General features: G+C 49.2%; 7 protein-coding genes across 7 annotated transcripts; 3 read left to right on the forward strand and 4 right to left on the reverse strand.

Annotated features, from left to right (window-relative positions):
• Nucleotides 1-13: 13 nt before the first annotated feature.
• Nucleotides 14-2400, reverse strand: LOC117583537 (heat shock protein 75 kDa, mitochondrial). The gene is made up of 3 exons (XM_034271930.1): nucleotides 2181-2400; nucleotides 348-2106; nucleotides 14-288 (listed from the first exon to the last, which is right to left on the reverse strand). The coding sequence occupies exons 1-3, from the start codon at nucleotides 2311-2313 to the stop codon at nucleotides 114-116; spliced, it is 2067 nt and encodes a 688-aa protein (XP_034127821.1). The 5' UTR covers nucleotides 2314-2400; the 3' UTR covers nucleotides 14-113.
• A 303-nt stretch (nucleotides 2401-2703) lies between these two features.
• LOC117583461 (AT-rich interactive domain-containing protein 2) lies at nucleotides 2704-8274 on the reverse strand. The gene is made up of 4 exons (XM_034271805.1): nucleotides 7867-8274; nucleotides 6769-7793; nucleotides 3889-6710; nucleotides 2704-3824 (listed from the first exon to the last, which is right to left on the reverse strand). The coding sequence occupies exons 1-4, from the start codon at nucleotides 8145-8147 to the stop codon at nucleotides 2832-2834; spliced, it is 5121 nt and encodes a 1706-aa protein (XP_034127696.1). The 5' UTR covers nucleotides 8148-8274; the 3' UTR covers nucleotides 2704-2831.
• An 894-nt stretch (nucleotides 8275-9168) lies between these two features.
• On the reverse strand, nucleotides 9169-11296 carry LOC117591345 (senecionine N-oxygenase). Its single transcript, XM_034284574.1, has 6 exons — nucleotides 11144-11296; nucleotides 10921-11083; nucleotides 10673-10862; nucleotides 10395-10566; nucleotides 9507-10045; nucleotides 9169-9443 (listed from the first exon to the last, which is right to left on the reverse strand). Exons 1-6 carry the CDS (start codon nucleotides 11190-11192, stop codon nucleotides 9264-9266), a joined length of 1293 nt encoding a protein of 430 aa, XP_034140465.1. The 5' UTR covers nucleotides 11193-11296; the 3' UTR covers nucleotides 9169-9263.
• Nucleotides 11297-12602: 1306 nt separating this feature from the next.
• LOC117590015 (bcl-2-related ovarian killer protein homolog B) lies at nucleotides 12603-15982 on the forward strand. The gene is made up of 3 exons (XM_034282306.1): nucleotides 12603-13523; nucleotides 15100-15240; nucleotides 15302-15982. Exons 1-3 carry the CDS (start codon nucleotides 13203-13205, stop codon nucleotides 15758-15760), a joined length of 921 nt encoding a protein of 306 aa, XP_034138197.1. The 5' UTR covers nucleotides 12603-13202; the 3' UTR covers nucleotides 15761-15982.
• Nucleotides 15983-16580: 598 nt separating this feature from the next.
• LOC117585240 (zinc finger CCHC domain-containing protein 8 homolog) lies at nucleotides 16581-18664 on the forward strand. The gene is made up of 4 exons (XM_034274643.1): nucleotides 16581-16831; nucleotides 16889-17566; nucleotides 17628-17747; nucleotides 17815-18664. The coding sequence occupies exons 1-4, from the start codon at nucleotides 16652-16654 to the stop codon at nucleotides 18529-18531; spliced, it is 1695 nt and encodes a 564-aa protein (XP_034130534.1). The 5' UTR covers nucleotides 16581-16651; the 3' UTR covers nucleotides 18532-18664.
• Nucleotides 18665-18759: 95 nt separating this feature from the next.
• LOC117585244 (small integral membrane protein 14) lies at nucleotides 18760-19616 on the reverse strand. The gene is made up of 3 exons (XM_034274658.1): nucleotides 19370-19616; nucleotides 19261-19306; nucleotides 18760-19192 (listed from the first exon to the last, which is right to left on the reverse strand). The coding sequence occupies exons 1-3, from the start codon at nucleotides 19439-19441 to the stop codon at nucleotides 18975-18977; spliced, it is 336 nt and encodes a 111-aa protein (XP_034130549.1). The 5' UTR covers nucleotides 19442-19616; the 3' UTR covers nucleotides 18760-18974.
• A 1647-nt stretch (nucleotides 19617-21263) lies between these two features.
• LOC117592347 lies at nucleotides 21264-22946 on the forward strand. The gene has a single exon (XM_034286040.1). It carries the CDS (start codon nucleotides 21264-21266, stop codon nucleotides 22881-22883), a length of 1620 nt encoding a protein of 539 aa, XP_034141931.1. The 3' UTR covers nucleotides 22884-22946.
• The last annotated feature ends 25 nt before the right edge of the window (nucleotides 22947-22971 follow it).

The following is a 22971-nucleotide window of genomic DNA, read 5'->3' on the forward strand; positions in this document are numbered from 1 at the left end:
TAAAAATTATATGTATTTTCAAATTATATTCGAAGCTAATTGTTATTATTTAATTAATTAATCAATATTGTAGAGTGTGTCTAGATTTACATTTGGGGATTTAGCTGCCTAACTTAGTATTTATCCAGCGCTTTTGTGAGCAGCTCGTTCATGTTGGTCAACAGCATGCGAGGATCCTCCGCTAGTCCGGCTCCGACCATGGCATTGGCAAACAACTGCTTGGTAATCAACTTGGCCAGCTCAGTGTCACTAACGCGCAGCTTGTCCAGCTTCTTGATGATGGGATGTCTGAAAAGCGGAAACAGAGGGATTAGGAGGGGTCCAACCCAAAACAGAGTGAAACTCACTTTGGATTAATCTCTAGCTCCGGCTGCAGCAGGGCAAAGCGGTTCGCCTCCGGCACCTGGTGGCTCTGGGTGCGGATAAAGTGACGCGCGGCAGCCATTTCTTCCACGGTGACAACGCAGGGATGTGTGTCCAGGCGGCTGGTGGCTTTCACCTTCACCACTTGGCCCTGTAGTTCGTCCTGAATCCAGGGTATCAAGCTGTCTAGTTCTGAGCGCAGCAGGCTGCCCTCGCCGTAGTCAGTGGCTGCACTGGGATCCTTGGAATCCTCCCGCATCTCCTTCTCCACCGAGACCAGATTCTTCTGCTTGTACTTTCCCAGCTGCATGAGCACGAGCTCATCGTACGGTTCGTAGCAGAAGAGGACAAGTTCGTTGCGCTTTTTCAGGCTCTCGTAGTAGGGCGAGGACTCGGCAAGGACACGGTTCGGCGCCGCCAGATAGTAAATGTTTTTCTGCTCAAGTCCGACAGAGGTGTAGTAGTCCTCCAGGGACATGCGTCCTTCAGCACCATCCGCCTTTGAGGAGTCAAATCGGAGAAGTTTGGCTATTTCCTCCTTTTCTGCCGAGTCGCTGGAAGTCACGATGCCTTCCTTCAAGAACAGACCATAATCACGGTAGAAGTTCTCGTACTCCTCCGGCTGCTTCTTGGCGCGCTCCTGCAGGAAACGAATGACGCGTGAGGTCAACACACTAGACAGCTTGCGAATGATGGCACTGTTCTGGAGGAGTTCGCGACTCAGATTGAGGGGAATATCCTCGGAATCGACGACGCCCTTCACGAACCGCAGCCACTTGGGCAGCAGGTGCTCGGTCTTGGACTGGATGAGCACCTTCCGGGTGTACAGAGCCACTCCCGTGTTGCCATCGCGAGACATCTCGAACAGTCCGGGCTTGCCCTCGGGGAAGTAGAGCAGGGCGTGAATCAAAAGGGGCACATCGGCGTTGTAGTGCAGTGTGAAACGGGGAACATCGAAGCTGTTGCTGATGAAGCGGTAGAAGTCGTGATGCTGCTCCATGCTGATGCTCTGGGGATCCAGCAGCCACAGAGGCTTGATTTCGTTGGCCTGCTTGCCGTTCAGCAGTATGGGAGAGCCCACAAAGTTGCTGTACTTCTTGATGACGGTGCGGATGCGGTCTTCGTCAGCATACTCACGGCACTCGGTCTTCAGGTGCAGCACTATCTTCGTGCCAAGGTCCACGTCCTGGACCTCCTCGATCTGGTAGGTGCCACTGCCGTCAGTCGACCAGCGCAGACCGGGAGCATTGGGCGTGGCTGCCCGTGTGTACACCTCCACGCGCTGTGCCACAATGAAGGCCGAGTAGAAGCCGACACCGAACTGTCCAATGATGTTGGAAATTGCATCGGACGCCTGCTTCTCGTTCTTCATCTGTTCCAGGAACTGCTTCGAGCCGCTGCGGGCGATGGTGCCCAGGTTGCTGATAAGCTCCTCCTTGGTCATGCCAATGCCCGTGTCCTGGATGATCAGCTGCATCTGCGGCTTGTCGGTGGTGATGCGTATCTCCAGGGGTCTATCCTTGCCGGACAGCTCGGCCTCGCCAGTGCTCAGTGCAGTGTAGCGGAACTTCTCCAGTGCGTCGCTGGCATTCGAGATCAACTCGCGTACGAAAACCTCCTGATCCGAGTAAAGGGAACGCGCCACAATATCCAAAAGCTGGCGAGTCTCCGCCTGGAACTCGTGCTTGTCCACGGAGGCATCTGCCTGCTTGGTCTCCGTGGCAAAGCGGCGGCAGGACAGATCTAAAAGCATGGCCCAGAGTTATGTAAAAAACGGGTGGCCCTTGACCGAAACGGAGGCAGTGAAGACGACTTACCGGCCGGCGATCGCTGCGTTCCCAGTGCCACATTCAAGGCTCCAACTGCATATCGATTGCTTTGCCTCAGCACACCACCCAGGCGGCAGAAATGACGCGCCTGAGCTAGTATTCCAATTGCTCGCACAGACATTTTGTGGCCCAATTTAAAATAAAATAATATATTTTGTACTTTGTTGCTTAAATATGTGTTACGTCGAACGTGTTTTCTAGCTGATGTATCGATCAAAATACCGCACGACACTGAAAATACCTTTACATTTTTTAAATATACCGCAAATGTTAAATCATTCTTCTCGATTTTGATGTTCTGTTTAATAATAATAGATTTTTAGGAATCTCAGAGCTTAAACAATAATTTTATCCAATTCATCCATCTATTCTCCACAAGGTTGTCTAATTTTCTTGACTTTCTTTTTTCGGATTGTTCCTAAAATTAGGTTCAAACTGAAAAGGTCAACAGAAAATGAAAGCATTAAACGGTTCAAATGGATGAATCGGTTTTCCGGGTTGGTTTTTCACATTTAATTGTGTCGTTAGGTGTACAGGTCAGGTTATTAGTTAATATGTAGAAGCGGGCATTTGGGAGAATGGTACAAAAATACAGTTATATATATATGTGTGTAGGATATATATGGGCGCAGGCAGCTCCTACTGGCTCAGCTCGTACATGATGTGGGACAGCACAGCGCTGGCCTCCACGTTGCTCATTGCCACATTGGCCAGATGGGGCTCGTAGCGCTTCAGACTGCGCTTCGCCGTCGACGTGTTGGTCACGAGATTGCGCAGAATTAGCGCCGCCGTCAGGCGAATGCTCTTGGTGACGGGCCCCTCGTTCTCGTCCATCAGCTCCTTGGAGTTGGTGTAGTCCGTTGTGTGCCGATTCATGGCCTGCATCGCCGCACTGCCCACAACGGCTGCGGGCGCTGGAGGCGGTGCACTGCCGCTGGCGTTTCCCGCCAGCCTCTGGGCATGTCCCTCGTTCCGCACAATGGTGACGGGCGGCTGGGCAGGCGCCACATTGTGTATGCCCGTGGCCAGGCGACGCTGCACGCCGGCGCGTAGATTTTCCGTCGTCAGATGGCGATCAATGAGATGGGTCATCAGGGAGTAGCGCCTACGAGCCCTGTTGTCGCAGAAGGCGGGACCACTGCCCCACTGGCAATAGATGTCGGCATCGGCGTCCAGATGGTCCGGACAGTGGACATTGACCACATGATACTTGAGGTCGTTCAACGATTTGAACTTGCGACGCGGGCAGTTGCGCCAGTCGCAGATGTACAGCCAATTCACGTCCACAGGCACAGGCGAAGCACTGGCAACGGCAGTGGCCGCAGCGATGGGAGCTCCTGTCGCAGACGGAGTGGCGTACAGAGGTGCCGTCTGCACCTGGCTAATCACCACAGAGGTGGTGCTGCTGCTTGCGGCCGTGGAGGCTAAAGCAGCCGCCTGCGTGTGCTCTGCAGCCTTGGATTCAGCCAGCACGGCAATCGGCTTGCCAGCCGCTGACGATGTGGATTCGCTGGTAGTCATCACAATCTGTGAGAGCGTCGGCTTCAGTGCGGCCACAAGCTGTGGCTGCAATGGCTGCAATGGCTTCTTGGTTATGACTCCGCCAGGCACGGGCTTAGCTGCCTCTGGGAGCTGAAAGGAGATAGAGTTAAGATTAGAAGGGGATTCAATATCCTTATTCTGGCTGGACACTCACAACAGGCATGGTGATCTTTTGCTGAATGATGGATGGATGATGCTGCTGCTGCTGCTCTAGGACCGTGCGAATGTGCTGCTGTTGCTGCTGCAGACCCGCAATCGCTGTGGCCGTCGGCGGCTGTGTGGTGATGATCGTCTGCGAGTTGAGCTGACTCTGCTGCAGAGGCGCTGCTGTGGCTGGTGTTTGGGTGATGAGAGTTGTCTCCTTGATGCCACTAAGAACTAGCTGCCGCTTCTCTCCAGGCGCAGCAACGGCTGCAGCTCCGGTGACAGCCATTGGCGTGGGTGGGCCCGAGATGATGTGCTGCTGAATGATCGATTGGTGCTGCTGCAGCTGTGGGATGGGCAATGTGGCCCCCGCTTTGGCTGCAGCCAGACGCTGCTGTGCCGTGACCTGCGGGGATGCAAGCTGCGGTTGTGGCTGATGCAGCTTGATGGTTGCCGGAATCTGGTTCAGCTGCGAGAGCAGCGATGGCGACATCTGCCCGGCGCCCAGTGTTTGAACTGGCCTCTGGGGCGTGATGAATATCTGCTGCTGTGGGTGTTGGCTGGCGGGGCGTGTCTGCTGCTGCTGTGGGGCTGTGGTAGTGGTGACCAGAACCTGCTGGCCCTGCGCCGTGGTCATGATCATCTTCTGTGTGCCGGGCACACTGGCTGCGGACACTCCGCTCGGCTGCTGCTGCAGTATGATGATGGTCTTTGTCTGCTGCTGGGGCGTCTGTGTGACCAGCAGCGTGGGCGGTGCCGACTGGGAGGTTGGCTGAACGGCGGGCTGTGTCTGCTGGGCCACCAGGTAGGTCTGGCCCTGTTGATTCGTGGCGAGGACGTACTGCGTCGTCTGCTGCGCCTGCTGTGAGGCATCCATCGAGGTTTTTGGCTGCAGAATCACTGGCACCGTCTGCAGTCCCTGATCCGTCTTGATCGTGGCCGTGGTGGCCAGCTTGAGCTGCGGCGGTGGTGCGGGAGAGGAGCCACAGGGGAACACCAACTGGCGTTGCGTGGACTGCACCTTGGCCGGAATGAGCTGCAGTTGTTGCTGTTGTTGATGCTGCTGTGGCTGCTCCTGGCTTGGCTTGGCCAGTGGCGGAACATCGTCCAAGTCCTCATCCTCCAGTATGGAGGCAGCCAGATCCGCATACAAGTTGGCGGCATTCTTCGAGGGCGTCACCTGGGTCTCCTCCTTGCCCGAGGCGCTGGCGTTCTCCATGGCCAGGCGCTTGTTCTGCTCATCGTCAATGGTCAGCTTCCGTTTGGTGGCTGCTGAGATTATGAGGGTGCGTCCGCTGGCGTCCTTGGTCACAACATTTGCACCACTCAGCGGTGCCAGTGGGGGTGGAGCAGAGTCCGTGATTGGCTTCTTCTCCAGTGCCATCTGAGGGTGCAGTGGCTTTATCGTGGTCTGTCCCACCTTCACCGGCGTGTGCTGCATCAGCGGATTGTTCACAAAGGCGCTGATGGCCGTCGATGTGACCTTGATGGGCTGGTTGGAGGGCGCGTTCGATGCGGAGGCTGTGGTGGGCACCAGGGCCGGTGGCTGGGGCGATTGGGAGAGCACCTGCGCCTTTTGCTTCTGCTGCCGCTCGGTCACCTTGTTGGCCAGGAGACTCTTGATCAAAGAGGAGCTGGTCGGCGGCGGTGGCGTCGGCGTGGGAGGTGCCGGCGGCTCCTCGACTGCTTCCGTTGGTTCCGCCTGCGGCTTGGGCAGGATGAGAGTTTCCTTCTTGACGGGAATTGCGTTTGGATTGGGCTTCTGCTGGTGCATGGCCAATGGCTGGGCGCGCGTTCGGATGCCAACGTAGTAGGTGCCCGGCAGCTCTGTGCCGTCCAAGTGGCGCACGATGACAGGCCCCACGGTCTGGTTAAAGATGAGGCGCACGAGGCGAGGAAACTGCATGTGATTGACCACCGACAGCTTGCCCGCCTTCTGGCAGTGCGACAGGTAGATCCTGTACAGCTCCTGCTGCTCCAGACGAAACTCGTGGCCAGCGCCAGCCCGCTCGTAGGTGGCCCCCAGCCAGGCCAGAGCGTACTGCTCGTCGTCGTGGGTGAAGCTCTGCGGCGCGGAGGGTGGTGCTGGAAGAGACACCATGGAGACGACGCCCGGCGGCAGGATAACCTGCGGCAGACTGGGCACTGGCAGCGACGGAGGCAGCTGCACCTGCGGCAGGCTGGGCACGGGAAGAGACGGAACAACCGGCGCAGGAGCAGGCACAGGCATGGCCACAACATGCTGCTCTGTCTGCGATTGCAGGACCTGTGTCTGGGCGGGCGTCGGTATGGGCAGAGCGGGTGGCGGCTTGACGACCACTTGGGCGGTTGGAGCAGCAGCCGTGGCAGCCGCGGTATTTGTGGTCAGGGAATTAAGCAGATTCCCCGGCACCATCTCCACGACGCGCATCAAAATGCAACCGTCAGCTCCATAGGTCTGCGCCTCGACGGATATCAGAGCCACCAGTTGGTCAACCAATCCACGCACTTGCATCAGCAGCGAGCAGGGACGGGCGCCGAGCGAGCTGAGGGCATACATTGCCTCCAGGGTGAAGATGAGCAGCATGACATCCGTCAGCGAGAGCAGCAGCATGGCACGCTGATAGAAGTCCAGGCCCAGGCAGCGATTGATGTACTGGGAGTTGCCCTCCCTGCCGCACAGCTTGTAGATGATCTCGAGGCAGCTGATGATGACAGCGCGGTCGTTGGAGTCGATGCCCTCGCAGAGTGTGGCCAGCAGATTCCGCGACAGCTCGTCCGTGGTGGGGTCCTGCAGCTCAAACTGATCCGCCAGATTGCCGGCCGTCTCCAGCGCTTGGATGTGAATGTTGCCTGCGTAAAAGGATCGTGGTTAAGTGGGTGTTGGTGTTTCTGGGCAGCAACTACTTACTCCAGCGCACGTTGGCGCCCATGACCAGATACCGCCAGAGCGTGCGATTAGAGCCCAGCAATATTTGATTCTCTTGGTGGAAACTGAGCGCCCGCACGAGCTGCACAATCTGGAGTACGCGCTGGCCCATGCGCTCGTCTGTGCCATTGCTACGGCGCAGATTCAAAAAGTCCAGCTCATCGCAGGCCGCCAGCAGCTCGCTGCGAGCAGTGGTGTTCTCCTGCTCGTCATTGTCCTCCTTGCTGATGAGGCCATTGTCCAGCCAGGCCTGCTCGTCGGTGTAGAGCTCGAGCACCTGCGGCTTGTCGTAGAGCAAATCGCGCCAGAAGTTGTGCTGCGAGTGATGGCGCACCTCGGTGTAGCTGTGCTGGAACAGCTTGCGCATGGTGTAGTCCGCGTAGACGCCCAGATGGGCCAGCAGCACGTCCAGCAGCTTGGGGCACTCGGACAGCTTGAGAGTATGCCGCACCTCGTTGGCCATCAGGGTGCAGACATTGATGGCAAAGTCCTGCTCGTTGGGCAGCGGCGAGAGCAGCGACAGCAGCAGCTTCTCGTAGTTGCTGTGCTTGTGCAGCTGTGTGGACATCTTGTACTGCCGCCGTCGGTCCGCGTTGATGATGTGCTGACGCTGATTGTAGGACATGGGCACCGCTGGCAGTGTGGAGTGAGCGGATCCAAACATACTGCCCAGTCCGCCGCCGCCCCCAGCCAATGCACGGGATCGCGCACGTCCGCTGCCCATTTCAGCATTCTCAATGGCCGCCTCCAGAGCCTCCATTTTGTCTGGATCCTCGCCAAAGAAGTTGAGGCGCTCGTACTTGTCCAGGTACCGCCGGTAGATGTGCTTGATGCCCGCCGTACCATTGACACAGCGCTCTCTCAGCGTCTCCATGGCACTGTACACCTCGTCCCACTCGTCCCGCATGTTCACCTTGTTGAAGCCGCCCCGTTCGGTGACCTCTGTGTAGAGTTTATACAAGTCCACATGTTTGCCACTTATCTTGGCCGCTTGGGTCAATGGAGTGCTGCGAAATCATTAAAGATCAGTTCAGAGATTGTTTGATCGAAGCAGAATCAATATTTTCCGCTCCTGCTTACCCGCGTCTCTCGTGGAACTGCTGCAGATCGCGCCAGAATTCCTCGGGCGCCGATGCAGGTTTCTCTGCAGCTTTTTCTGGCGTGAAGGGTGCCGGGGTCTGTGCCTGCTGTTGGTATGGATTTCTGGCGCGCAAAGGCGTTGTTGTTGCTTGTATTCCGAGCCCCTTTGCCGGTGACTGCTGATCGGCGATTTGCTGGGCGTTGTTGTTGCTGCCACCCAAGGCGGCCGCTGCAGGCAGCGACTGCAGCAGAACGCGCACACTATCGATGCTTGAGGTCATGTTCAGCTACTCGTAACAGACAAGTAACACTTAATACATTGTTTAAAATAATAAGACACGCAAACTTGCCACTTAAATTAGCTTATTAAAAAAAATTACAACGCGACGCGGACCACGGAATTATCGATTATCGATCAAATATACCGACAGACCCTAGCATTTTCAAAATATACCGTACAAATACCGTAGTCTTAAAACATTTTCCTCGATGTTGATGTTATATTTGATATAACTAGCTTGCTAAGACTTTATCCACTGAAACAATAATTTAATCCGTTTGAAGAATCAATTTGGCTTATTGAAAATACTCCTTTTCATTGGATTGTATACTTTATGACCTTTTGACATTACTACTACACATTTTCTACAAACTTAGCAGAAAACACACTCACACACATGCAAAAATAATCGCGCGCGTCATTTTAAACATGAATGAAGATTATTTTGTTGGTTTGTAAGAAGAATAGTTTTAGATCAAATGAAGCCACACAGAACACAGATTTTAACAAATTAAGTTCAAACTATGAATATCAGATATTATGTAAATAATATGTATAATGTATATGCGTCAGTGGAACTTTAAATGAAGTTGCCTTCATCTGTGAGGTGATACAGGGAAGACATAACACAGCTACATATTTATTACATCTGACTCACCAATTTTTTACCATTATTTACACTTATTTCATTTGTTTATTAACGCAGTGTAACTTACATTTTGGTTTTAAGTTTCGTTTTTGGCTTATGACCTGTTGATACTTTTAAAATTTAAATTCTATTTCAAAGTAACTGGACTGAACTGGGTGGATTTTTCAGTATTTTATTTTTTTGTTGCTATTTGTCTTCAGTTCGTAAATGTATGTAAACTATTAACAGAGCCACATTTGGTTGAAGAAGGAAGTAGGAGCTTTGAAAACTTCTAAGCTAGAGAACTAGTTCCGCGAGCTGATTGGTGAGTTAGTTGTATCGGAAATTTGTCGCAAAATCGAAATTTGAAATTGATTTGGGAATGTTCAGCGTGTTCTTGTTAGAGCATTCACGATTTATTGAGTTATTTAGACAATATTTAACTACACATACACTACAAGTAGGGGACAAGAGGGACAAGCCACAAGCTTAATTTGCCATTTTGCCGTTCTTCAAGAAGTTCTCATCATCCACGATGGTGTAGCGATTGCTGCGGTATGTGTCCAATTCGAAGATGTACTTCTTGCCACAATCCTTCATCAATTTAAGGATAACAGGCTTAATGTTATCAATGCCCGCCATGCGAGCCAGCTCGTTGTAGTAATCAAACTGAAAATCGAAGAGAAAAACGAATCAGTGAAGTGCAGGAGGAAGGATGTCGGGATGTGTCACCTGTCGCTCTCCCATTTGATGTGCCTTCTTGCGATTGTAGAAGCCACAGTCCCACCGCTGGCCAATCTCCTTCTCCAGCTCGGCGATCATTTGCTCGCGCGGCGGCATCTCGCGCTGGCCCGTGAAGAATGCGAGCGTGAAGCGGACTTGCATGTCGAAGATGTGCGTGGGTATCACATTGAAGAGCAGCCCGATGAACGCCATCGTTGGATTGTTAATGTTGATGCAGTGCTTCCACAGTGGCTGCACAAAGTTATCTATCACCTGGATGCCCACGTCCGTGCTGAGGCAGGGGAAAGTGTACTTGTAGCCGGTGCAGAACAATACATGATCGAAGCTCTCGCTGCTGCCATCCTTGAAGACGGCCCCGTTCTTGGTCAATCGCTCCACATCCGGTTTCTGCGTTACATTTCCCATGAACGCTGTGTTCGGGGCGGTGGCCAAGTGGTGGCTCAAGTACACATGTTTGGCTTCCCTGCGCACGTGATTCGTGATATCCATGCCACTGGGACCAGCGCCAATGATTAGAACATTTTCATCTGTAAAGATGCAAGCGAGAATCCAACATTAAATAGATGATAGCAGTCTCAGCCCTGCCGTATCAGCCGCATCCACTAAAGAAACACGTGCATCGGCGGGTACTAACCACAGAGCAACCCAAACACTCATTATGTCACACACTTGACAACGGACTGTGGCTGTGGCTGTGTCTGTGGCTGTGTCTGTGGCTGTGAAGATTGTGCTGGCGATTCCGTCAACAAAGCAACACAACAGTGAGAGGAGTCGCGCCCAGCATTATCTGCGACCCGTCTCGTATTATTTATGGGCAAAGCGCCATTGGGAGGCGCAAATAAAGTTATCTTCCCATTGAGCCTTACTCTTGCTTACCCCTAAACTTGTCCGCCCTCCGATACAGGTGGCTGTGCATCAGCTTGCCCTCGTACAGATCCGCACCCTCAACCTCGGGCACATCGGGCTCCGTGTAGTGGCCATTGCAGACATAGACAAAGTCGTAGTAGACTGGATCGCAAGTGTTTGTGGTGTGATCCCAGACATACACCTGTCATAGAGAGTAAACAGGAAAGTCCCCGAAGTATTTAGTATCAGCGAAGCAGCATTGGGAAAAGCGAAAACAATTCAGAGTGCAATGTGACGGCGGCACCAACCTCCCAATCATCCAAACGAGGTCGCACTCTTATCACTTCGTGCTGCAGCTTAATGTGGGGGCCCAGCTTGAAGTGTTCCGCATACGAGCGCAGAAAGTTCAAGACCTCATGGGATGTTATGAACGAGTCCTCGATGTCGTTGTCGTATGCATAGTCTGGATATCCCATTACTTCCTTCGGCAGGTTTGTACTAGAAAAGGCAGTTCATTGGGCATTCTGTCCGAGAGTCTTTTATCCGTAGAACCTACCGCAATCCATCGTACATGCTGCTGTGCACCTCATCGTAATCATTCTCTGGCATATCCTCGGAGAATATCCATGTGCCGCCAATCTCTGTGCCACGCTCGTAGGCCACCGCATCCATGCCCGACTCCAGGGAGTTCTTCAGCGCGCACAGGCCCGCGGTGCCGGCTGCAATTGGAGCGAAATTGTGCCACAAACTAGCCACACTTGGAGCCTTATCTCTCTTACCTCCTATTACACAAACGCGACGTTTTTGGCCCATCGGGTTTTTGTTCATTTTGTCAAGCAGCTAAAGAGTGTCTCTTCCCCAAGGGGTTTTTGGTTTATGTCCAGCAGAGTACGTCTCGTCTGCCTCCGTGTCTAAGCAACGACTGACTAAACGAGGGGCTCGAGCTGCCACAGATACGAGTAGTAAAGAGCTGCCCAGCACACTGCCAGCGATTCATGTTGTTCGATTTTGTGTCTGCTCTGGCTCTGGCTCTGGCTCTGGCTCGATGCTGATGCTGATAGAGGGAAACTATTGGGAGACACTCGGAGTACGCTCCGCAGCAGCTACAGGGCATTGCGCAAGGCGACCCCTTGCTGTTCTAGCTATTAGTCGCGTCGCTGTTGTTAATGACATAACAACGACGTCTACGTTCAGCAGCGGATCGGTGTTTCTATAAGTCACTGGAATCTGCCGTCCGGCCTGTGAACATCTGGCTGATGTGCCGAGATTACGCACGAGCAAACAGAAAACCTTTCTGATAAGGCACATCCATCCGTCGATCCATCGATTGAGATTTGGGAGAAGACATGACATGCCTAACCCTCGCCAGCCGCTGTAGCCATGGAGGAGTCACTGTGTCAATTAGGTTTATCAGCCCATTTTGTGAGCTTTTAATTATCAGTTTGCTCATATGACCAAAGATCTGTGCATCTATGTGTGTGTGTGAGTGTGTTTTGCGTGCAAGCCAGTCCGGTTGTTTCATCAGAATCGATCGGGAAGTAATTAATTAGAGTCAATTATGTGTGAAGACAATGTTGGGCATTACAATGTATGGGACGAGCGAGCGAAGCCCATTGAAAGCTGATTTACTTGGGTCGTGCACTCGGCGATTAGGTGTGAGGAAGCCAAGTAATTGTTATGGCTCTGATAATAGATTAGATTGGGTGGCGGTCGGGCCGCGTATCGAGTGGGGGCCGGTGGTTAGTTACTGAGCTCTCAGCATAGGCCTGGCATAAATATGGACATCCGTTTGTTGGTAATTAAGATTATGCTTCTCTGGTGGTGGTCCCACTTTGATCACGTTTTTAGATAATCACCATGCGAAGCATTGTTTGCGAGTGCTTTTATACTCTTTGCTTGAATGCCGAGTGTTTGTTTTTAATAGCAGATAAAACAGATTCTTTAAAACTGGCGCCAGCGTGTGTCTACTTTTCCTGTGAATGGCCAAAGTGATATCGATAGCCGCGATCATTTTAAAGGTTTGGTGGAATTTAACAGTAGTGCAGTACAGTTAAGCGAGTAGTGCAGTTTTCATTACTTTTACTTTTTAAGCATAATTGTATTATTTGATTAGTTTTTCTATCATTATGTCTTCCATTTGCTTGGAAAACATGCAAACAAGTTGCATGAATCGCACAAAAGCATCGATTAGTAATAGCTAGAAATATCGCAAAAGTTGATTCTACACATCGATACATGTATTGGCGATCGTTTTACATTTTCTAAACATTTTCGTAGATTTCTCGGTTAAAAGTTCAAATTAATGTGAGACAAGAAGCAAAGAGAAAAATAAAACAAAAGCGAATAAAAAAACAGCACGCGCACGCAGTGGAGCAGCGGCAGGCAAAGTCAAAGCAAAGACAGCTGAAAATCGATGGGGATCGAAATCGAACCCCACCAACAACAAGTTTTTTAGTTGTTTTCCTCTGCGTGTCTCATTCGTGTTTGCTGCTCTCCGCTTTGGGCTCCACTTTATTGCCGACTTTTATTTTGTTTCGTCGTTTTATCAGAGCTCTCGATCCAGACCACCTCCAAAAAAGTGCAAAACGAGAGCCGAGCTTGGGGGCTGCATGCAAGGCGAGAGACGTCCGACCGACTCGTAGAATCTACAATTTCCAAATTACACAACTTACATGAAGCAGCAGCAGAGACGACAACAACAGGAGAGGCATAGACTGGAACAGCAGTAGCAACAGCATCAAAAGCAGCATTAGCATCAGCTGCAACAATAGACCAAAACCCGAAGCCCGAAGTCAGTGCATTGTCGAGAGGCAGCCAAGCATCGCCCGCGTGCACTAGATGCCATCGACCATGGCCCCCACGACCAGTCCAAGCTCAGCCGCCCCGAAGCTGGCCAAGTTCAAGTCCTCCTCGCTGGACCATGAGATCTACTCGGCGAATCGACGCGGCACCATTGCCACGGCGGCCAGTGATTGGAAGGCTCTGCGCAGCAGCCCCTCCAACGGCAGATCTCTCCATGCAGGGGGCGGGCACGGCATCGGACTCGGCCTTGCACCGGGTCTCCCCTCGATGACCCGCGCCGCCTCCACATCATCACTAGCCAGCAGCACACGCACCATGACAAACTATCAGGAGTACAAAATGGAAATTATTAATCAGGTGAGCAACAAAAGCTGAAATTCAAGACTCGAGCCAGAAGCTGTTCAAACAATTGGCAGTACTTCGTGGATGTGTCTCTCTGGGGCTGATGTTTTGAAATTAATTTACAAACATTGAAGACAATAGAAATGCAAACAAATGTTTTTGTATTTGCACTGCCAAAATGTTTGCCAAATTACCTCATTTCGGTGTCCTCATTCCCTCACCTTTGTGGGTCCGACGCTGTCTTGGTTTAATTGATAACGCCGCACTCGTAAATAGTTTTATCTCCCACTCCGCGACTGATAAAATATGATCTAATGCAACCTAGCCACAGATGGACAGACTGAAATGTAAATTATTTATTTATTTGCCTTTGGCTGATAGTTTGTTGGGGCATTTCTGATGAGGATGTTTAGCCAGACTGCCGGCGCCTGCTCAAGAAGTGCAGTTGATGGATAGATCTAGGTTTAGGGTTTCCTCGTCGACAACACAAAGGGGGCCCACAGGGAAGTGTAAACAATTTGGGTTTGATTTCCTAAAAGCCCAGATGCTCACACAATGGAAGGAAGCATTAAACGGGTATTCCAAAAATAAACTTCGAATACATAACATATCACCCGAAATCCCCCACAGCAATGGGAATTCATCGAACCCAACTGAAGTCAGCCGATTTTTATGTTATTTGGCTGCTTGATGGTGCTGATGGTTAAACGCACAGGTGAAGCGCCATGAAAAGATCTCGTAAACAAGCTGATGGATTTATTAGTGGGGCAGTTGAGTGGGTGATTAACCTGTGGGGATGCTGGCACAGGCTGTACCATTGAGGAGTGCCCCTCTCATTGGACTTGTCAAGCGGCCACAAGGTCGAGCACTCTGAATGTGTGCGATCTCTTTGGGTCTGGCCATGCCACGAGTCAAGTTGGCGCCAAAGAAATCAATTCGTAAGCCGTTGGCGTGACAAATGGTAATTGTGCGACAGAAATTGAACGAGAGCCGCCGCAGACAATAGCGATCGCCGTGACATTGTGCCATTACTAAATTGATTTGAATTATAGAGCAGAGCACATGCCTCTACTCTATTGTAGTGCTCTGTGAGGGCGGGGGACTCTTAATTGCTGAAAATATTCGAGCTTGTATCCGTTGCTGTAAGAGATAATAAGTAGCTGTCGATTTGCTTCCATTTAGCCGGCGGCCTTAGCGGCACTCTCTTCCCACTGCACGTGCTGATTGTATTCTTTTTTCTCTCTCTTTTGTTTAAACCATTTATCATTGTTTATTATCACCTCTCCGTACTGCTCTGTTGCTCTGTATTCCGCCGCAAATCGCCTGCAGTTGACTGACTCTGCAAGAGGTGAGAATGAAATTGAACAGGTGTCGCTCGCTCGACAATCGGCCAGGGGGCAATGAGATGCGAAAGCCAGAAGGAACCAATCCCGCATATTTCCCTGTAAATTGTAGCAAAGTAGAAATGATTGGAGGCACCGAAAGAATTGCCTCAACAAGATGGGCTAACGCAATCAATTGATCGTGATCAAAGGCAGAGAATTGATTTGATTTTGATTGAACTTTTGGCATTTGCTTTCGAATGTTGCAGGGCAAGTGCCTGTGTGGGCAGTACATCAGAGCGCGGCTACGACGGGCTGGAGTTCTCAATCGGAAGGTGATACAAAGACTGCGAAACATACTGGAACCTTCTTCCCATGTGGTCTACGAAGTGTTTCCGGCCCTCAATAGCGTGAGTATTAGCAGGCCCATGCATTCCCATGTATCCCAATTTTTTATTAATTTATCTACAGATGGGCGAGGAACTGGAACGCATGCACCCGCGTGTCTATGCAAACATATCCAGGCAGCTGTCGAGAGCTCCGTTTGGCGAGCTGGAGGACAGTGATATGGCGCCCATGCTGCTTAATTTGGTGGCCAAGGATCTCTTCCGGTCGAGCATTACCTGGGGCAAGATCATCTCAATATTTTCAGTCTGCGGTGGGTTTGCCATCGACTGCGTGCGCCAGGGCCACTACGACTACTTGCAGTGCCTGGTGGATGGACTGGCCGAGATCATTGAGGACGATCTGGTGTACTGGCTGATAGACAATGGCGGCTGGCTCGGACTGCAGCAGCACATACGTCCTCGCTCGGGGGAGTTCACATTTCTGGGCTGGCTGACGCTGTTTGTGACCATCTCGGCTGGCGCCTATATGGTATCGAATGTATGCAAACGCATTGGCTGTCAATTGTATTCGTTGTTGTTTTAGTTTCGGGTCAATTCTTTTTAGAATCATCATACTCTCGTCGTAACTTGTAACACTTAGTCATTGAGACTTTCAAATCATTCCTGCTGCTCTGGCACACAGAGTCGCGTTTTAGTTTTGTAAGCAATTTTGTTTTATGTATAATATTCATCTTAATAATTGTTATATTGTTTTCCTTATCTTTGTACATAGTGCCAGGCGCAATAAAGCGTATTTTAAAGGTGATCATTTTGTGGGATGTACTTTTTTATTATTGTTCTATATTATATAAACTTAAAGTAATGAACGAAAAATTTCGAAAAATGTAACGAAACCTGATACATGGTAACTACACAGCTATATGTGTAATGTAAAATGGAATTTGCAGATCATATCCGCTTCTCAACACCACAGTTGCGGAGCTGAAAAGTTCCAATATATCGTAGACAATCGATGATATCGATGTTTTCAAACATCCTTCTGTTGACCAATGGGTGTTTAAGTGCAAACTAAGAAATTTATGAAACTTTTATTAAAAAGAGTTGATTAAATGGATTTACAGATATCATTAAGTATAGCAAATATATTTTTTTGGTTGACCTTTTTAGTTGTAACCTTATTATGCAATCAATTGAGGAAGGATGTATCATAAAATCAGCAAATCCTGCGGAGAATTGAATGATGATTTGAGTAAAATTACATTTTTAAAGCTGAGTAGCCTAACCAGCTGGTAATATTAAACTGAACATCAAAATCGAAGAAAATGATTTTAGATTCACGGTATATTTTACGGTATATTTTGAAAATGAAAAAGTATATTTCGGTATATTTTCGAGGCCCACTTATTATTTTACAAACAAAAATTAAAATTGTTAAAAATAGTTAACAGATTTACAATTCACAAGGTTTAAAAAAATGGACGACAGTGTTATAGTGCTCGACGACACGCAGCCCAGCCTGGAAATCATAGAAGACGGCGTGGAAGATGGCGAGTTGGACGATTCGGAAATTATGGTCGTGGAAGCGGCGGCAGACACAAGCTGCACCACCGAAATATTGCCGACTAGCGAAGTTAGTCCCAGTCTCGGAACTCAGGTAGAAATTTCTGTTTATTGAATATTATGGCATACTGTGACGCACTTTCTCTTCCAGGAGCCCACCCAAAGTTTGGTGTTTGAAGTTAAGTTCCACAACAAAGAATACTTTGACGATCTACACAACAAAATGTTGGATGTCTTGGGGGAAGCATTTGCGGGCCGTCACCTAGATTACAGAACAAACGAAACGGAGCTAGTAATAGGCGCATACGACGCAGGCGAGATGCAGCCGCAATCCCCTACAACACCTGACCCGAACACAGCAGACCTCTTTATGATTGACACATCGCCGGCTCCCAAGCTGCAGGTGTCGCAGGTACCCTCTTATAGGCGCTCCAATACAGATGTACTCGACGAGGAAACTGAAGCACGAAAGAAACTAAAGGCCGAGGCGGTGAACAAGTGCATCCGTCCCAAGAATCAGTCGTCCTGCTTCAACTGCGGCGAAGCGGGCCACTCCCTGCGTGAGTGCCTACAGCCGAGGAACAATGTGAGGATTCAACGGGCACGAAAGAAGATCAGCCATCGCATGGAGCGCTACCATGTGGACTTTGAGCAAAAGTTTGGACACCTTCGACCCGGAAAAATCAGCACCAAGACCCGCCATGCCATGGGCTACAATCGCAACGAGCTGCCGTTCATGTTTTATCGCCTTCGTGTAATGGGATATCCGCCAGCATGGTTGGAAGATGCTAAGATGCAAAGCTCAGGCATTGCTATCTTCAATGCAGATGTGAGTACACTTTAGGCCAGACAAAGATCAAAGATTCTAGTTTAAATGCTCTCATCCACAGGGCACAGAGGTGACGCAATCAGATGACGAAGAAGGTGTATCGAATGCCTTCAAATACGATCTTAACAAAATTGTCGAGTTCCCAGGATTCAATGTGGAACCCGGTGCTAAGTTCTTCGATGTAAATATACTCCAGGGAGATCTAAAAGTGAATTCTAGCTAACCAGCGACAACTCTCTGTCTTACAGGACTTTAGGCATCACAATGTGCCGCCCTTTCAAAAGAGCCAGCTAAAGGAAAAATTTATAAGATCTCTGGGGGAGAGAGTAAGCAAAGGCTACAGACGGAAGAAGCTCCTGGATCTGCCAGCGCCGCATGACGAGAGTCCGACTACGACCGCACAAACCAACTTCGTCGAGTATGACATGGATGTGGAGGAGGAAGCAGAGGAAACAGGCCATCCTCCACTACCAGTAACGGAGCCAACTGGCAAATGTCTACCTCCTCCACCACCACCGCCGCCAGCAGAAGAGGAAGGGGAAGAACGTTCGCAGTCCCCATCGATAGAAGATTTAAAGGCGCAGCAGGAGAAACTTTTGCTGCAACTGGAGAGCAATACCTCGCTGGACACGAGCAGTTTAACAGCGGATGAATCCATAACGCCGACAACACAGACGCAAACCCAGTCGTCGCCAACTAAAATGACGCAAGCCCAGTCGGCACCCACAACGCCTAGCGGGACGAGAGACCTGGCCACACGGCAGTTCAAGGCCACCTTCGAGGGTACGCCGATCCTCAAGTTCTCCAAGTTCGACCAGCTGCCAAACGACAGTAACTTCCGGGTGGGCGTGTGCGATGTCCTCAACTTTGAGAATTTGCCCGATTCGACGGGCAAGTACGAGCAAATGAAGGATCTGCTGAAGAACGTGCGGGAAAAGATGGTGAAGCTGCAGAACGAGGATTAGTGCGTGATCCCACCCATGATGCATGATCCACCTATGTAGCAATTCTAGATACATATTTAAAAGCCTCCTAGTAGATAAGTTTTTAACAATTTAGTTTGCCAATACACGAGTCGAGTCGATGTCCAACCTGTAATTTGCTGATTTTAGGATTTATGTATTTCTGTGTGTGTGTGTGTGTATTGTATTTGTGTCTGTGTCGTTTACTTGTACAGAATATACATACATATGTGGGCTGCTGTATTGTTTAATTGATCTAATCTTTGTCTGATCCCATGAACTAGGCCAAATCGAATTGATATTACGTATTTGAACGGATCTCCCTGTTCTGGAATCTTTTGTGGGTGTTTGTGTGTGTTGTGTCCTTTGTCTAACTGCTCGTAATGATAAAACCAAAAAATGCAAATTGTTTAGGTGTTCAGCAGCGTAGCGTACCGAGCGGCCCTCTAGTTGATGGCCGGTGGCGGCGGCTGGGGTGGAGGCGGAGCTCCATCCTGGTTGTTGTCACGGCGAGGGTTCTTGGTGTTGCTCCTCAGACCGAGACGGCCCCAGGTGCCCGGATTTACAATGTACATGAACATGGCCAGTATCATGAAGATCATAGCGATGAGGAAGCCATTGCTATCAGCTGTCCCCGATCCAGTCGGCTGCAAGCGTCCGCTAACTGCAATTGAGATGCATGAAAAGGTCAGAGGCCGTTGCTGAAATAGCAATGACGCGGCGTCCACTCACCGTCGATGCACTCTGTGTCTGTGCATGTGTTCTGGTTTTGACGAATCTACCACAAAGGATCATATCATATCAAATAAGGGAAGCCCGTTGCAAGGGAAAATCAACTTACAAAGTTTATCAGACGCTGCATGGCGAATTCGTGCGACCAAACGCACTCGCAGCCATCGAAATCGTCAGACATGGTGGATGGATTGAATTCGATTCTCACTGGATTGTTTATACGGAAACTACGCGTTGAACGTAAGCTGGAGTTGCACTGCAAAGATCCTAATAATGAATGGAGAGAAATTGGTGCGTGTCAGCTGCAGTTTTTGCTGAGTTATTGCCAGGCCGCCGACTGACGTGTCTTTTCAATGGCTCACATAAATGACAATAGCCCGAATACAGCAAAAACAGAGAAATTGTTTAAAACCGAACAGAACGTACTCAGCTGCGACTAATTTATTGGCCAGAACGTAATCGAGTGGCTATGAGACGACGAACGTAACGTTACTCTTCTCTTTTCCCGATTGCGACTGCGATTGTATACATATGGATGGATCAACGAGAATTTACGAATATGGGGGCGTACACACACATTTATTTCGATATATTCCGATAAAGGATTTGTATGCTTGTAAATTCCTTCAAAAACGATCTGACATTTTAATATATTTTTGATTTAATCAAACTCTCAAAATCTTTCACAGTCTCAAAAATGGGATAATCCAGTGACGAAGAATTTAAATTAGTCCACAGAGTTGGATCGTTCTTATGGCTCCCATACCATATAAATATTCACACAAGTACAGAAATAGCTGTTATTCCATATCCAATTACGTTATTTAATGTACGAGTGAAATGCAAATATTTATGAACATATTAATGATACATATGCGAACATTCAGAGTTCTTAAAGTCAACTGTTCCACTTTTTGAAAATATTATGTTCGAAGATATTGCAAGGCCATGAAGCTCTCTCGGAGGGTATACAAAATTCTCCACTACTTATTCTCGCTTAGTGCACACACATACGAATTTGTACTGTATGCTGTATGTATGCATGTGTGTGTATGTATGAGTGCACTGAATTCAAAGCTTCAAAGTAAAATTTAATCGCATAAGAGTGAGCGACAAGTTTCAATTATCGCAAGAACACAACAAGCACCAAGCTTATCAGTAATAACTTCCCATTTCTCAATGGCGAAGCTATGGCAAACCTTAAAGAATTTTTGGAAAAAAGTAAACACAACTTTCCCACTAAATGCAGTTGTGTTGTTGTATTTGTATATTCCATGCAGTGCCGTAAACAAATGCCAGCGCACCTGTTTGATGGTCTTTCCAACGCTTTCACTTTGTTTACGGAATGCGACACACTCAGAATTGAGTTTATGTAATGCAAAATAAATATTTTTACCTGCGCCCGGACTCTATTTACACTTTATTTATTTTCTGGACGCTGGATTATTTTATTGCACATATGAAAGTGTTGGCTAACGCGCGAAGTGTTGGAAAACGGCGGAGGCAGCAGGTACATGAAATATTTAAATGTGCCGCCAAGAAGTGCGTCGAAGTACCCATATTCTTTTTTATAATTTCTATATTAATCAATAACCAACTAAAACCAACTGTTTCTAAAATTGAAATTCTATCAACTACAACAGAATTGGTGTATTGATTAATGAATGCAATGTGGATTTATGTATATTAAAGTGCAACTCACTTTTTGTTTAGCCAAACATACATTGTGCCTAATGGCAAACATGTTATTGAAAGTATTTAATTACATGGTGTTACACGGCTAATTAGTTTGGACTGTTTGTGGTTCAAACGTGCAGGAACGACATGATATTGTCGAATCATGTTGCTGTTAAAACATTCCTATAAAAAGGATAGGCGGCACTTGAAGTACCATCAAAATGTTCTCGTTGCTGATTGTGTTGGTTATTTTTACAATTTTCGGTACTCCTGATGGTATCTCAAGTCCCACAGCAGAGCTTCTTGCACTTAATCGTGCACTCGGAATGGAGCTAAACGTTTTTATTAACTTTGTGGAGCCTGGGGGGGAATCGGGCACTCTTCAGGCCTTAGACACGCCACAGATGCAACTGGAACTGAAATCCAATGCAAGCAGCTATCGACTGGCGGGAAAAATTACCGAGAGAGCTCTGGTCGTGGTCTATCTGGTGCAATCACAGCTGGATCCAGTGGTGGCTGAGCAGCTGACGCAGCTGCTGGGTGAGCTTCATCAGCTTCAAATTGTGTTCGTGTGCCGAGAGGAACCCACGTCGTGGCAGCAGCAGGAAATCTTTACCTACTGCTACCAGAGTGGATTTCTGCAGGTTTTACTGATGCACCGGAGCTCGCTCTACACCTATCAGCCATATCCCTCGATCCAGGCTGTGGAACTCTTCAATATCTCGGAATATCTGGCAAGAGAACGTAAGATTCGAAACTTTTACGGCTTTCCCATACGCACAATTATCACGAACATTTCACCGCGGGACTTTTTCTCTGTCGACCACAACAACCGACTGGTGCGGACGGGCTACCTGTACCACGGACTCAAGGAGTTCACGGTACGCTACAATGCCACACTGGTGGAAGTGCCTCTGCCAAAAGGCGGTGTGATTGACCGTTACGAGGGCGTTATTGAACTTCTCTTTGCAAGGGAAATCGACTTTGTGAGTTATCCGAGGGATCTCATATGGCCTGTGCAGTCCACGGTGCCGTTTTCGATATTGAATGAATACCTTCTGGTGCCACATGCCCCACCCATCGCCAGGTATCTGTACTTTGCCAAGCCCTTCGGTTGGAGTCTCTGGTTAATCCTGGTGGCCACAGTATTTTATGTGACGATCATGCTCTTCGCTGTCCGTTCGGGACGGCAAGGTCGCCAAATGGGTGTCTGCTTTCTGCGCAGCTTGAGCCACTTTCTGTACATCTCAAACCATGAGACGCGCATCTCAGTGTGGCAGGATTTGCTGACGTATCTGATACTAACGTTAAGTGGATTCATTCTGACCAATGTCTATCTGGCCATGCTCTCGAGCATGCTAACCTCAGGACTGTACGAGCCACAGTACACCACCCTGGAGAGCCTGGCGAAGGCGCCCTATCCCACCCTGCACGACGATTACTATTTAGCGACATTTAGGACGAAAACATTTCTGCCCGAGCCTGTGCTCAGGAACAGTCTTTCCACGGATGTCCCCACGCTGGAAAAGTTGCGCAATGGCCTCGATAACCGATATATGTATTGCCTCTATGAGGATCGCATGGAGCTGCTGTTCCGACAGCAGTACCTACTGAAGACTCCTCGCTCCAAAGTTATCCGCCAGAGCATTGGGGCTGCCCTCGAGTCCTATGTGGTATCCAATAGATTGCCCTATCTGAGAGTGTTCAACGAATACGCGAGGAGAATCCAGGAGCATGGCATTCTGGACAAGATGAAGATGGACACCTGGCGAATTATGATTAAGACTGGATTGCTCACTCTGATGCGGGATGAGGAGCCCGCGTCCCAGGCCTATGACTTGGAGTTTTATTTCATTGCATTTTTCCTGTGGGCCGCTGGCTTGACCCTCTCCGTGCTGGTCTTTGTCTTGGAATTGGTCAAGCAGCGCCACCACAATAGGTCTTAATTCGTATCAAATTATGTGTCCAATTGCTTTGCCCTGCCATCATTTTAACTATGAATTAATCTATGCCATGTAATGCCCTGAAACACCA

This window comes from Drosophila guanche, unplaced genomic scaffold (genome assembly GCF_900245975.1).
Source record: "Drosophila guanche unplaced genomic scaffold, DGUA_6, whole genome shotgun sequence".
NCBI lineage: Eukaryota > Metazoa > Arthropoda > Insecta > Diptera > Drosophilidae > Drosophila > Drosophila guanche.